Source organism: Paramormyrops kingsleyae, chromosome 7, assembly GCF_048594095.1.
Source record: "Paramormyrops kingsleyae isolate MSU_618 chromosome 7, PKINGS_0.4, whole genome shotgun sequence".
In the NCBI taxonomy this organism is placed as follows: Eukaryota; Metazoa; Chordata; class Actinopteri; order Osteoglossiformes; family Mormyridae; genus Paramormyrops; species Paramormyrops kingsleyae.
The window spans coordinates 35,895,388-35,910,373 of NC_132803.1; the positions used below are offsets into that span (position 1 = coordinate 35,895,388).

General features: G+C 39.3%; 1 protein-coding gene across 2 annotated transcripts in view; it reads right to left on the reverse strand.

Annotated features, from left to right (window-relative positions):
• Positions 1-14,986, reverse strand: part of npr2 (natriuretic peptide receptor 2) — a 47,855-nt gene that overhangs the window by 7,615 nt on the left and 25,254 nt on the right. For both annotated transcript variants that reach the window (XM_023796064.2, XM_023796054.2), the window contains exons 9-17: positions 11,662-11,736; positions 8,957-9,034; positions 6,972-7,076; positions 5,892-5,963; positions 4,380-4,539; positions 4,139-4,294; positions 3,173-3,341; positions 2,428-2,574; positions 1,018-1,141 (exon numbers count right to left, since the gene is read on the reverse strand). In XM_023796064.2, coding sequence (XP_023651832.1) covers positions 1,018-1,141; positions 2,428-2,574; positions 3,173-3,341; positions 4,139-4,294; positions 4,380-4,539; positions 5,892-5,963; positions 6,972-7,076; positions 8,957-9,034; positions 11,662-11,736 — 1,086 coding nt within the window. The remainder of the gene's footprint in view (positions 1-1,017; positions 1,142-2,427; positions 2,575-3,172; positions 3,342-4,138; positions 4,295-4,379; positions 4,540-5,891; positions 5,964-6,971; positions 7,077-8,956; positions 9,035-11,661; positions 11,737-14,986) is intronic.

Here is a 14,986-nt window from a genome sequence, read left to right on the forward strand (position 1 = left end):
GTACACTGATTCATATCTATGTTTTGCTGAACATTTGCTTACAGCATTCTCAAACAAGAAAAAAAAATAGTTCTTGAATGCAAGCCAAGGTTGGAAATAGGATGGATCATTAATGCTTATTCCTATGTACTCTTAAGAGACTTGGAGAAAATTCACAGTTACAGTTAATCTACTAAAAAAATGGTATAAATACATTAAAGTTGTATGAAATATAACAAACATCATATATGAAACAGCAAAACACTACAAATCACAGTAAGAACATTTTGTTATCTATTTGATGATTGAAAGAAGGACTCTTTGTTAAATACATTTCAGCACCAAAGGTCCTTAGTCTCAGTGGTTGCTATGGAGCTGCATTTGTTGCTATGTACTGGTGAAACATGCGAACTAAATATCAAGAAGGCTTGTTGGCGAGTTTTCACCCACACGGGCTGTTAGTCACAGAAAGCTTGGACTGAGATACCCTGTCAGAATGACGGAAAGGTGTGGCGGTGCCATTGCGGTATAGAGGATGTATCTCACGGCTGGAATCCGGCTGCATGCTGATATGCATGTCCCATATTTCTGAGCCACTTGTGGTTTCAATTTAGTTAAAGAGTATGAGCCATTTACAACCCAAGCGCGCTGTCAAACACAGCGAATGCTCATATCACACTACATAGGACTCTCAAAGAACCTCATCAGTTCATCTGTAATTAAGTATAATCAAAATAATGAAGATTGGGCCTGAACTCTGATAGCATACATTATTAGAGCTCTAGAATGGGTCATACTGTACCTTCCATTTCATTACTTTGATTGCACTGCACTGCACTGTCACCGAACTGAGCAGGAAACATCCAGTGGGTAGAGTAGCGTGTCTGAAGTCTTTTTCCTATAATCGTTATGTGTGGCCATTCATGCTAAATTAGCTAGATTATGTGTGCTTGTGCTGAAATTCACTGTAGATAACTGGAGGGAAACTGTTAAAGATCATTGATGTTGGACAAATATCCGCCGGTGTGTTAGCTATACCTGCAGGGGAGTGCTCTCGGCCGACAGTGATGTAAAGCCAACAATGTCACTGAAGTATATGGTGACGCTGTCAAAAGCCTCCGCCTGGACCGTTTCGCCGCGCTTCAGCTGCTCTGCCACAGAGCTGCAGGAGAGGATGGACACAGAAAACATCATGGCCATGGACCAACGAACCGGGGGGGTGGCGGGGGGCACCCAGCTAACATAATTAATGGTGCAGTGATGAACAATCACAGGAAAATTGCTTAGAAATAGTTTAATGCAAACCAAAAAAACTTTATTAATTAAATTTTATCCATGTTTTAAAAACAAAAGTCAAGTGGACATTCAGTCTCATACATCAAAAATATTTCTTTATCTTGACATATGAAAATGGTAACCATACAGAAGAATGCAAAATATATGAACGAGGTACTGTATGAATCTGAATTGATTATAAGTTAACTGAATAAATAGCTCTGAACAGCCATACACCGCAATTAATTTCTCTTAAAATAGTTTACACGGATATCAAAATCACTGGCACTTTGAAAATCATTTTGTCACCATAGTAATTTAAACCTATTTCACTTGACGTAGTTAATAATTTGGGTTTTTAGAAAGGAACAGTCACTTCTCCTGAAGAGAACCTTGAGATACTTAAGGAGGAGATGGAAAAATAGATCATCAGGAGCCCAGAAGTTAAGTAGCTGGTGATCAAGCCTTTTCACTTCCTCGGTGTAATCAGGCGCTCGAAACCCGCTATTATGCTTCTCCGCCATGCAATTACTGATGACACCGCTGCATCATCGCTCTCCACTTAAGCTCTGCTTCCCAAGAAATCATCTATCCACTAACAGCCCTGGAAATAAAGCCAGACTCACAAAACATTTTTCAATGCAAATGACTTAGGATATCTGACATGTGCTAACTAGTGGTGCACCAATGTAGAAATTTTGGCTGATACCGATAATCGATATATTTTATTCTAATATTACCAACAACTGATGCTGAGAACAAGCTAACCTGTGAGCTCCACAGATCTGTAGTAAAACTGACGTCAGTGACGTTACTTCTTAAGATCCCATGAATGTTTGTAGCAGCCACATGATACAATGCGGCCAGAGAGATGTCAGTGACGTACTGCCAACATGGGAGACTGTAGCGAGATTCATAGTGCTGAAAGAGCCGAAGAAATCCCTTGTCCTCCATTACAGAAAATGGCTGATCATCCAGTGCAATTATCTCCATTATTTTGCTCTGATCTTTAGCTCTGGTGCTGCTAACTTTGAAGAATTATTAGAAATATCGGCCAGCACGACACATGACATCTGACTGGTGCCAATTTTCAACGAACTTCGCCCAATACCGATATGTTAATGGATATATCATGCATCTCTACCAATCACAGCTTGGAAGTGCTTCTCTTACTGTGGTAGGATCTGGTAAAGCAGATTCTCTGCCTTCCTCTTTTCCTCCAGGTAGGCCTGTGTCCGCTCCTGCACCAGGTTCTCCAGGTTATTGGCATACTGTTCCATTCTGGATAGCAAGTTATTGAGAATGCTGGTGCTCCCTTCCCTGCAAGAAAATCAGTGAGACACCTGTGAGGATCCCTCAAGGAGTGGATGAATAAAGGGAAGGCATCCGGTTTCAGCATCATTCCATAGCACGTGCATGAACGAAGGCCTTGCAGAAACCTGTAGGAGTGTTATAATACAGCTGCCAATTTTTGTCAGTGTTTTGCATAAACTAAAATTGTATTCTTCTTCAATCTCACATGCATTTGACAGACATTATGAACAATGAGAAACAAAACTCTCTGCACAAAATACAGATATTTTATTCATCCTCGTGGGGAAATTGTCTTTGTGCCTGTCCCATCTTGCTCTCCATGAAAAACACCTACAGGTGAGAGCAAAGCTTGAAAGCAACAGAGGAGGGTCAGCTGACGTACAGCACCCAGGGTGTTGCAGGTTAAGGGCCTCATTCAAGGGCTACACAGCAGCGTCGCATTTGCCGGCCCTGGGATTTGAACCTGCAACCTTTCCAAACATGGGTATCGATTCTGATGCTGTGGAACCACACAACACCCCCACACAGCCCTCCTTCTGCTTGGTCTAAAAGCCCCCTGGAGCCTATCGTGAGCTGTTGTGGTGCGTCACACAGTGGCACTTACTTGTTGAGCCTTGTGATGTAGATCTTGATGTGGCTGAAGTCAGGACGTTCGGCTGGGTCCTCCGCCCAGCAGCCCTCCATGAGGATAGCCAGCTCCTCACAGTGGCAGCTTGTGTCCACGGTCGGCCGGAAATATGGCTTCTGCCCGTTCCTCACCTTCTGTACGATCTCTGCATGGGGACAGGTAAAACCCCCAGGCAATTAACATCAACCATGCCCAAAATTACACAGCGATTAACCCTGACCATGTCTAACATTACACAGGCAATTAACACCAGCAATTAATCCCAACCATGTCTGACATTACACAGGCAATTAACACCACTGATTAACACCGACCACGTCTAACATTACAAAGTGAATAACACCAGCAATTAACCCCGACCACATCTGACATTACACAGGCAATTAACACCAGCGATTATCCCCGACCATGTCTGACATTACACAGGCAATTAACACCAGTGATTAACACTGACCATGTCTAACATTACTCAGTAACTGACACTGATGATTAACACTGACCAAGTCCTGCATTACACAGGCAATTAATACTAGGGATTAACACAAAACATTGTAACGCTGGCCAAGCTGTTTTTAGGGGTTATTTCTAATCTTACTTACTGCTAGAACAACAGCAGAGTGTTAAAGGTTTTTTTTTAAAAAACAATGCTTCATGCACTCAATAAAAGATGATGCATTTTGGCACTACAAGGTTAGTGTAAGTAATAATAGTGCCATTATTTTTCTACAAAATCAGATTGACATGTATGGCAGTGCTACCCAATAAAAATGGCTTCATAAAGACAGGGGAGTATTCTTTCAAAAACTGAGAACATATTAGTAACACCAATCAGAGGCTGCAACTCAAATTCTTATAGGAAATTTACCTACTTGCTGTTTATCTGGTTATTTTTAATGGCATGAGAACAGTAGACATCTGTAACAGCAAACACAAGAGGATTACCTTTCGGGCTCAGATCCATGCCTTCTATGTAAAAGGGCCCATTTCTGAGGGCTATTTCCTGTAGTATGATGCCAAAACTGTATACATCCCCTTTCTGGGTCCCCTGTGGGGGATGTCGGTCGTATATCAACAATTCTGGAGCAGTCCAAAGCTTTTCTATAATAAAACATGTATACAGTCATATACAGCTCAATATGTGGCAATTTAAGAAATTGGTAGCAAGTAATAAACTGATACTTACTTGCATAGAGTATATGCGGGTCTTCGTTTTCACAACATGACCGAAAACTAGCTAATCCGTAGTCTGTGATTTTCAACACGAATCGGCTGTCGACCACACAGTTGGAGGACTTCAGATTTCCATGTACACCAATATAGCTGTTGTGAAGGTAATTCATTCCCTGGGAGATGGCATGAGAGGCGTTTATGCTACAAAAACAGCAATCGGTGCGGTAACAGTCATTTTACCAGAGAATAATGTTTTTTTTTTTCTTCTGAATGCTAGAACTATGAATAATGGAAACAAAAGCCTAGCAATGAGCACATTCACATGAAGTGCTTTTTGGGCGACTTTCAAAGCTACCTCTGATACACACATTTAAATCTTCGAGGTTCTACATGTTCTCCTGATAACACCTCACTAACATCTTCTTTCACATAAAATCAAAGTGTTTTTATACACCTCCTGCATTGTAGGTGCACAACACCCTCAGAATACTATTTTAAAGTCACTTTTAATGTCTTTTTTTAAATGTCACATGAAGCACGGTCATTAAAGCTGGGGATCCGTGACTGGTGAAATTCCCAGGAAGGGCTTTTCTGTGTAGTTAACCTTTAAGAAATTGCTGGACTCAACCTTAATTACTGCAGGAAAATTGCACCTGTCTTTTAGACTAATTAGGAAAAAACAGCTACAACTAAATGCTCATGGGTAATACAAATTAAGCTTTATAAGGTTAGTCTATAAGGTGAACAGGTATCCTCTCTGATTTTATAAATGTACAGCTCTGGAAAAAATAAGAGACCACAGTACAATTTTGTTTCCCTCATTTTTCAATTTATGGGTGTGCATCTGTGAATAATATATTTTTTTTTGCAAACTCCAGCCTGGCTCTTCCCTGTTTCTCATTAATGAAGGGCTTCCTCCTTGCTTTATGGGATTTCAGTCCTGCTACTAGGAGCCTGATACGAACTGTGCTAGCAGAGCACCTCACACCTGTACTTAATGATTCCCATTCCTTTTGAAGGTCACTTGATGTCATCCTCTAATTCATGAGAAACAGTCGGATAAGCTGACAGTCATCTCTGGCATCTCTCTGCCTGGCTGGTTTCTGGTCGTTCCCAGTGTCTCCTGCTTCACCTTGTTCTTCTGTACTGCTGTCTTAGAAACTTTGAGACTGGAAGCGGCCTGCCTCGCAGTGTAGCCAGCAGAATCAGCATTAAATTAGGATTTAACAATGCAGATTCTTAAAAAAATATGGTCTCTTAATTTTTTCCAGAGCTGTACTGTATGTTTTTCCAAATAAATTTGGAATTTTAAATTTGGAAGCTCTTAAACTGTTGTGGGTCTTCTGCATGGGCTTAAGGCCCATCATAAGCCCTTTGGTATCACTGCGTCTCACAGTGGAAACTGAATAAGCACCAGAAAAATTATTTTGCCATACTAGTAGGCAAAAAAACACTGAAGATGTCTTGGCAATGTCCTATATAACTTAGAAAGACTACAATTTTGAAGAAGCATAATCCCACATACCTTTACTATATCATTGATTAATGAATATCGGAACATCCAGTCCAAATTAATGCTTTCATTCTCCAGAATGTCCTTAGAATAAAGAAAACACAAACATTGTTTTCATTTTGTACATGTGACTATATTCACACAAATAGCAAGTGTATATTAATAGTAATAGAAACTGATACTGAAAAACTAAAACCATAAATTGCTTTTACAAAAAATATTATTTGCCTTTTTGATATCAGAATGCAATTAAAATGCAACAGTATTAAACCAATCAGTCTGAAAATATCACCACACATACATCCACTACACTACTGGGCGGGGCTTACTTGTTTACGTAATACTGTAAGTCTCCTGCAATCTCAAAATTCTAATTCAGTATTGAAATGCAGAGTGAATCTAGATTAACCGTCATTTGTTTTTATTTCATTATCTGAAGAAGAACTCTTTAATCCACAAATTATTGTAAAAAATATATTATGACTTGAGGCTGAATTGGCCTCAAGTGTCATTCTTTGTAAAAAGATCCTCATAAGAATTCTTAAGGTATCTGCAAACACTTCTTCATTTTAGAACCTTGGGCTGTAAGCTTCAGCATGATTATAAGCGATGGTCGCTTATGCAAAGTGGCTTATTCTGCATTCTAAGGAACACTGTCACTGTTGCATGTAGGTCAAATATCATTCGCTCTTTGACTCTACCCATTATAACCCATTTGTCAAAAGGTGCTTAAAAGCTCCAGTCCAATCTTGGGAACTGCGACATCCCAGGGAGTTACAGAAACACCACGGAGATTAGTTGTATAAAATAGCATGTTTTTCTTTAAGGTGAAACCACCAATTAGCTAACAATTAAGCTACCATAATGCATGTAAATTTCTAGAAAATGTATAAGTATGTAAATATGCAGACTCATAATATTTATCAAAGACAAATATAATAATTCCTGACAAAATCACTGCATGTTTGTATCAGTCACAAACTGATGATGTAACAGTAATATAAAAGGTAACCCAGGCAATTTTACGGCAAATTTAAGTGTTTACGGAAAAGCGAGAAGGAGGCGATGTGTCTGAGATGTGTGGGGCCACACCTGCAGACTCCCCCTGGGGCAGTATTCAGTCACGATGCAGATGTTGGGGGGGTCGATGCAGGCCCCAATAAACCTGGTCAGGTGGTTAAACTGGACATCCCTCATCTGAAAACAAGAGAGTGACACGCTCAATTAGTAAAGCTACACTTATAAAAATAACAGATAGATATACTCTCATGGGTTACACTGTAAAAGTAATTGTGTTACGCTATAAGCAAATGAAGTCACTTTAAAATAAGTCATTAGTGTTACACCCAAAAGGCAGTTTAAGTGACACAGTGCTAAGGTAACCATTAAATGTCAGAACATACTGGGGCTGAGCCTGAGCTTATTTAAGCAGTTACTTTGGAAAAGATATGATGGAGGCTTTTCCTCACATCCCAAGATTATTATTCATATATGATTATGTTTTTCACAATAAAACTCCTCGTGTAGCAATTTTCTGTGTGACTGGCAAACCAAAGCAGAGTTCTGCATGGGACTAATTTACTCTAATTACATTTAGTAGAAACAGTCCCTATTTATTTGATTTTTATGAAACTATGTGGTCACAAAGGAAATGGTGATATTACGTTGCTATAAACCAGAAAACCATTAAAACACACTGACCAAGCCAATCCTTATGTAAGCGAAAAAGGCCCTCTGTATTACTCCCAAAAATAGTGCTGTTACCAAGCAAAAAAGCCACAATGACTGATTTCTAATTTCATATGTGTGTAACTCACTCATCAAAATGTAAATTAAATTAGTTGTGTTCAATTAATGTGGGGTCAAAACCTATATATATATATATATATATATATAAAAAAATGTTACTACATGCAAATAACTTCTACAGTTTACTATTAAAGTACTCTTTTTCCCAGAAATTTCCTGTTATTCATCTATATCCCAAGTTCTTATATGTTTTTTTTGGCAAATTAAGCCGTGAAAAATGGTGAATGCATAACATCGGCAATAAGGGAGCAAACGAAACAGCTGTTTACCAGTTTAAAACAATGGTTTAATTACGGTTTGGTGTGTGGAACGTTCCATCTCCGTCTTGCCAGAATATGGTACCGCAGCACATATTAAAGGTTCTCTACTTGTCTGGGGCCAAGTACTGCCCACAGAGTTGTATGTTTTCATAAGGAATCTAACTGATTACTTGCTACTGGAATGTCTCATTTCTTTTATACAAGGATTATTTGACCTGGAAGAGGACATGGGGTTTATAAGCTCGCTCACAAACTTTAATATCGTGGCCAGATGTTGAGGGAGGGGGGGTGTTATTTGTCCATTGGCTACTCTTGTTACCTCCATCTGCTCGAGTGGACTTCGGCCTGACAGGCAGATGGCTCTTCAAGCTACTACGTCTCAGCCAATTGAGACCAGCATCTAACACTCACAAAACAACCTAGAATCATCCATTTCACCATTTGCCCTGCCCGTCTTCAGAGGGGAAAACACCAGCTGTGTATCAGAGTCACACACAGAAGCAGACAGACTTCAGATGGGGTCTGTCGAAGCTATCCACCGCATTTGCCCATAATGTGCACTTTTACAAGGTAAACACTTACAAAGCAGGTGACAATGAATGGACATATCTGTGAGTTATTTGCCAAGACACTCTGTATTATGGTTGTTCCGTGATTACTGACGCTCCTTGTGCTGGGGAATATATGCTTTTAGGTCCATCACTTTCCTGACCATAATGCCTTTGTGTTTACACTGCATCCAAAAACACACTGCACCCCCCCACCCCCCACCCCACCCCACGTCTGCTCTTTTGCTTAATAAACCTCCCAACAAGCAGGTTAATAAAAATGATTGTGGAAGTCAGAGTACTCAGGCTCTCCCATACACCACTATTATTTTCCAAACAGCCCCCTCCCCCCTGGTACACATTTCCTGTGTTTGTTTGGGTGCCACACTGCAGTGGTCCTGTAAAGCACGACATTCATGTCAAAGCCACCATGTGACATTCACGCTGTGTGGGGACTCACATGTTTCAGTTCGAACAGCACTTGTCTCGTCAGCTCGATCCTTTTCTTGTTAACGTGCTTGATGGCCACCAGGTTGCCCTGTGAAGAGGCACTTGTTAGCAATACGTCTGCAGTGAAGCGGAAGAGAGTAATATTATTAACAAAAAAAGACCAGATGTGACAGGGAAGTCTCAGCACTGGGAAAAAGTGATACTTATGCACGTAAATTAAAGTCAGCTGGGTGTCACCTTGCTTAACATTGCAGTAAACAAACAGCTAGATCCCCTGCTCATGAGTTTGTGCTGCGGTTTAAATACAAAAAAGGTCATTCTCAAACATTTGTTACAGCGCCAGCCTTTTCTTATAGGGATCGTTTTCATCGTGCACAGCATGTCCACTAAATAACCACAAATATCAGAGGCACGTCTCTCGAGAGACAGAAAATACTTCAAGGGGATATTTATACAGTTTCAGCGCAGCACTCACTGGCTCAAATCCTTCACATCTAAACTAAAATCTGAATTTAGTTTGATTAATCTAGGAAATAATTACAAAATTTAAACACTGTTCATTGAGATTTAGTTTTATTTACAGTATTTATCATATGGCAGTACACCAAATATTGCAGATTTGACCTCTATTTTGGGGCTAAAGAACGTATTAAATAAATGACAGCTATTCAGCCCAAGGACTAATGCAAAGCAACCTCCCTGGCCACAAATGAGAGATTACAACTAATTTAATAACTGTATACTTTAATTTTAATATCTACAATTGTTATAAAAATATTTTGGTAAGTTTACTTGAGGCGAGACAAATAATGTAGTATTATACTATTACTTATATATTAACCAAAATTAAGTGTTAATTACAAACTGATCTCATGTTTGTTCGTCATTAATTAATAGTCACAAATCTTAAGCAATCACAATCTCAAGCAAGTACTATATTTTTTATTATATCTGTTAATTATATAAACCTTTATAAACTACTGAAGCAACCACTGAAGGAAGCACTACTGTAGGAACAAATAATGAATAACACATGTAAAATACTGATCTCGTTAATGAATTCTGACACATCATTTATTCCATTTATTCACTATATTTACTATAGCTGTTAATTCTGTAAATCTTAGTGAACTACTGAAGGAACTACTGAATGAACAAGTAGTGAATAACACAAGTGAAACACAGATGTCATGTTTGTACTTCAGTAATAACTGAGTTATTACTAAGTATTTGTGTCTCTGCAAGCAAAGTGTTACCAATTATTTTATATTATATAATCTCATGTTTAGTTAAACCCCAGTTTCGATGGATATCAGTTAATACAGCCAGCACTGGATATTTAACCCAAATGCCAAAAGTTTTCCTAGGGACATAGCTAGGTGCAAAAATTCCTTTACAAGAACGATTCCTTAAACCTGAGGCACACCACCCCCCCCCCTAAATTTTTCGTTCTAGGAATGTTTGCTGTGCAATGGGCTGGCACCCGATCCTGGGTTGTTCCCTGCCTTACGACTGTAGCATCCAGGATAGGCTCCTGAATCCCCTGCGACCCTTAATAGCATACGCGGTTATAGAAAGTGGATGGATTGATGGATGGAACAGTTACCGAATGTTCAAAGCGTCCAATTTTCCTGATGTTCCCAGAACGTTATCCCACTACTACAGCTAAGACTAATAATATAAAAGCAAATGAAGCGCATGGTCGGGCAGTGGGTCGAACTGTCGTTTTACACATCAGCGAGATCATGGGTCCAAGGCTGGAAGGCTCATTGGCAGTATATACATATGACGCTTTTATAAGTTAATATTTTATTATCAAACAGTAGCTTATTTTTCAACATTACTAATGTTAAAGAGATGATTGAGATAATAATAATAATAATGTTATCATACTGACATTGACAGAACCTTTGAAATAACGTTCCATTAATAGGCCTATTACAGTAAGAATGTTCTCTACCAACTTTGGCTAAAGTTCTGGGAATGTTCCCTGTTACCTGGGACTTGAGCACCGTAAAGTCGAAGTGGCTGTTTATCTCATTTATGTGTTCAGTTACAGTATTAACTGAAAAGTGAAGTGGATGTGGGCCTTACAAGGTACAAGTGTGAAAGGGGGTATGTGGCGACACAGAGCCACAATAATTAATGGAAAGTTGTCAAAATGCAACCGTTTTTATGATAAAAAGCCTTGCTTAAATTACATTACATAATCAGAAATTGGTGATTAGGCTACATAGACTATGTATGGTGAACAACAATGTCCATGCTAATGGTCCATAGGCCAGCTAAAAGCCATAGCCTACTTTAGTAGCCTAGGTTATTTTACAAAGTAGTGGAGAATAACAATTGGATAGATCAACTCAACAAAACATCTAATGTCCAAATGTCAATATGTGCTGAACAATTCACTGGCCTGTTGATTTGCATATTTTAAATATTAACATTTGTTTCCATTTAGGTGAAATGCACATGCAGGCCTGTATTTGTTTTTTGGCGTGCCGCTTCTCTAATTAAAATTTTAAATCACAAGCAAAACGCATTTCATATCAGAGGAAACAACCACAATGCCCGTAACTCCAGAGAGCCTGCGGATTGCGATGCCCCCGAACTGCCGCTGCACTGACACGGCCAGCTCGCCTACTCCCTGCCTTTGTGCATGCGAGTGTGGGCGGACAGCAGCGAGGACGAGCCGGAAAAGTCAGCATCCAACCTTACCTTAAAATAGCCTGTTTTTGCAAACAGCTGATGCTTTCCATGAGCAGTTATCAGCGAGCCGTAACTGGATCCGCGCTGAAATGAGTGAGGGAGAGCAGATTAAGGGGACCACATCTACTCACAGAGTGCAATGCAAAGAAGCGCAGCACATTACTTTTGTTCTTAAATAAAAATGATTTAATGGGGAAGTGTGTGCTTAACTTGTAAGAATGTATAAAATCTGTAGATAGATAGATAGATAGATAGATAGACAGACAGACATTACTAATCACAAAAGCAAATTTGGTTTCACACAGCAGAATAGGGACACAAAGTGCACAGATACAAACACATCAAAATGCAAGACAATGTGCAGACAGTACACGCTGCAATGGTTTAGAGAGTGGGGTGTATATCTGTACATGTGGTTATGCATAGTTAGGCAGAGTGTCATGGGTGATGCTGTCCATGTTTAAATGAGTTATGACTGGGGCGAGGACTGGCACGTCGGAAGGAGGCAGTGTAATGTAAATTAAGTTCATACTAGTATTTTACTTACTTTTTTTGGGAAAAGTAAGATATTTGAATGGTTCTCTTTTACACAGATGTTGCTTGTGTGTGTGAACCTTTAAAGTCATACTGTGGGAAATTGCTGTTTGTTCTTCCGTTTTTGTTTTAATGGTACATAAAAAGCCATAGTTAATGGCATTGTAATGAAAGTTTTATGAGTTGCGGAGCACATGCTCCACTTTGCTTTAAGATATTCCATGAACGCTCCGTCTCACATTACCCATACTGTCATGTCTTTGCGTATGCAAAACAAAAAATTCTAAAATAACAAAATGTGTAAAAGCATTTGCAAAACAATACTATGGCACAACATTACCATAAATCCCGAACAGCAGTCATTGCCATGGAAACCTGGGATGGCAGATGCACTATATATGGACCACATCATCTCACAATGTGGTTAATATTTTAAGACTGTAGTTCACATAGTAACGGCTGACAAGCATATATAATGATTCATTTCATTAAACAAATTTTGTTTATCATAACGTCCTGTAATGTACAATTTTCTTGCTTTCTATGCCTGTCCCTATAATCAAGTGCCTTCCAAAGCAATAATGTCATATATGTGAGTTAGGGACAGGGAGAGACATGGCTGTCACCACTATCAAGCAGAAGCCCATGGGATCCAGCAGTAGTACTGCACCCTGGCTCACTTAAACCATCCCCAGTGCCAATTACTTTTCCCGGCCGTGAAGCCTGCTGTCTCAAGGCGGAGGACCGCAGCACAGCAGTTCAGGAGGCTGAAGGCAATCTCACAACGAGATGGGAATCAAAGCAAGACCAATGAAATGTTTGTGTGTTACTCTAATGAATGCAGGCTAGCAAAATAACATTAAATGACTAGTCACTTCATATGGAAAGCATTTAAAATGTAATGAACGAGTGTAGAATATATAAATTTTTTGTTTTACATCGACTGTAGCCTAAAGGCCAATGGGATGACAGTGGCATGCTTCCATGGTTACAGCGCCTATTTAAATGTTTGTTTATGGAGAGTTATAACAAGGAAGACAAACCTTTAAGACAGTAAAATGAGACAGTACCATTTAAACAGGACCATTAACAGAAAGTCATTGCTTTAATAATGTTATAGAACATAAATATGTAGCCACTGTGGGCTTCATATAATGGTTGATTGGGAATATTGCTTGTGCTACAGAATATAAGTACCGCAGTTTCAGCATTTTAATTAAACAGATTAGTAAAATTATTATGGACATAATTCCTGCTGGATATGCTGAATGTACTTTCCATTTAAGCTTAAATACATAATTGATAATTATATAATAATTATCAATTATAATAATTATATAAGCCTAATGAAAAAAAAACCTTGAGTGTTAAATTTCATTTAAAATAACTTCACATTTAAACCCATTTTTATAAAAGCAATAAAATTGAAAATGAATTGTTAAGGAAAGGAGATGAAATGGTTCAGTTTCTTTGCTACAGTTAGAGTTTTAATACTAATGTTACTATAAGACCTGTTAACGCAAGGGCGTAACTTTGGCTGGAACATTGGGGGGGGGGGGGGTTGAGGTCTCCACCCATTATGGGGGAAGCATGATTATTGGGGGGGTTGTATTAACTGGTTTTGATTTATTGGGGGGGCTACAACCCCCCTATCCCCCCCGTAATTTACACCCGTGCGTTAACGGCTACACTACACATTTAATAATAACAATGTAATGGTTTCATTCAAAGCAATTTAAAGTATTCAAACAGAAGGATGCTTCTCCCACAACAATCAAGGCTCATGAATACTGACAGGGGGCTCCTATAGGGACTAAAACCAGTAACTTTGCTGTGGTGAGTACACATTCATAAGAAACACGTCAATACCGAAAACAACCTGAAAATATTTGTAAAAGTGGTGTGTATATATGCACAGTCTATGAACGCACATAAAGGCTAAGATTTGTGACACATATCCAGTTCTATGGGTAGGAGGTTGGTGGTGTCTTGAAATGGAATCTATTTACTGGTTTTATCGAAATGAGAGCTATATTTGCATGGGGGGGATAGTTGTTCATAAGAGCATGAAAAAGATTCAAAACACTGTGCATATTTGGGTCACCGCAGGTAGCCCGTTGACTCCTTGCATGGATATGTGGCCATATGCCTGTGCGCGTACAGGTATTTGCTTGGTCATGTGTGCCTGTGTCTGCGTCCCCTCTATAGATGCCTGGCACCCTAATTTTATTTTATAAGCTTTACGTTCTGCCCTGTGACACCCAAATCACTTTTTTGATATTGCATATGTTTACATTTTACGCAAGATACCTTAAAAAATTTATTGTTTCTGATGTCTTTCGTCACTTTGCCATGAATCACAAAAGCTGCTTTTGCCTCTATATGCACAATTAGCTAGCAGTCTTAACCTTCATAATGACAGTCTTGCATTGATAACAATACCACATTCAAGTGTATGTCATTTATATAATACAGAACAACGGTGCTTCTGGGAGGTCTACGTTTCAGATGCCAGCTACAGGCCATGTGGCGAGGTTTCGACTATGGTGTGCCATTGTGCGGAGTTACAAAACAATGCATACACGTTTTCAAGACGTAGCATTTTATTAAAAGCTTCCGTGCTCATGTTGAAGGTAGGTTACAGCATAAGCCATCAAACACGAAAGAGAAAGCGTCAACCGCGCAAGTATTCAGACCCAACAAGCCAATATTCTGTGAAAACTGTTATACCCGCAAGCCCTCATCAACTTTTCTCTCTGGCTTAGTCCAGTCTTTGCCCTTTCTTATGGCAGTTCTGGTC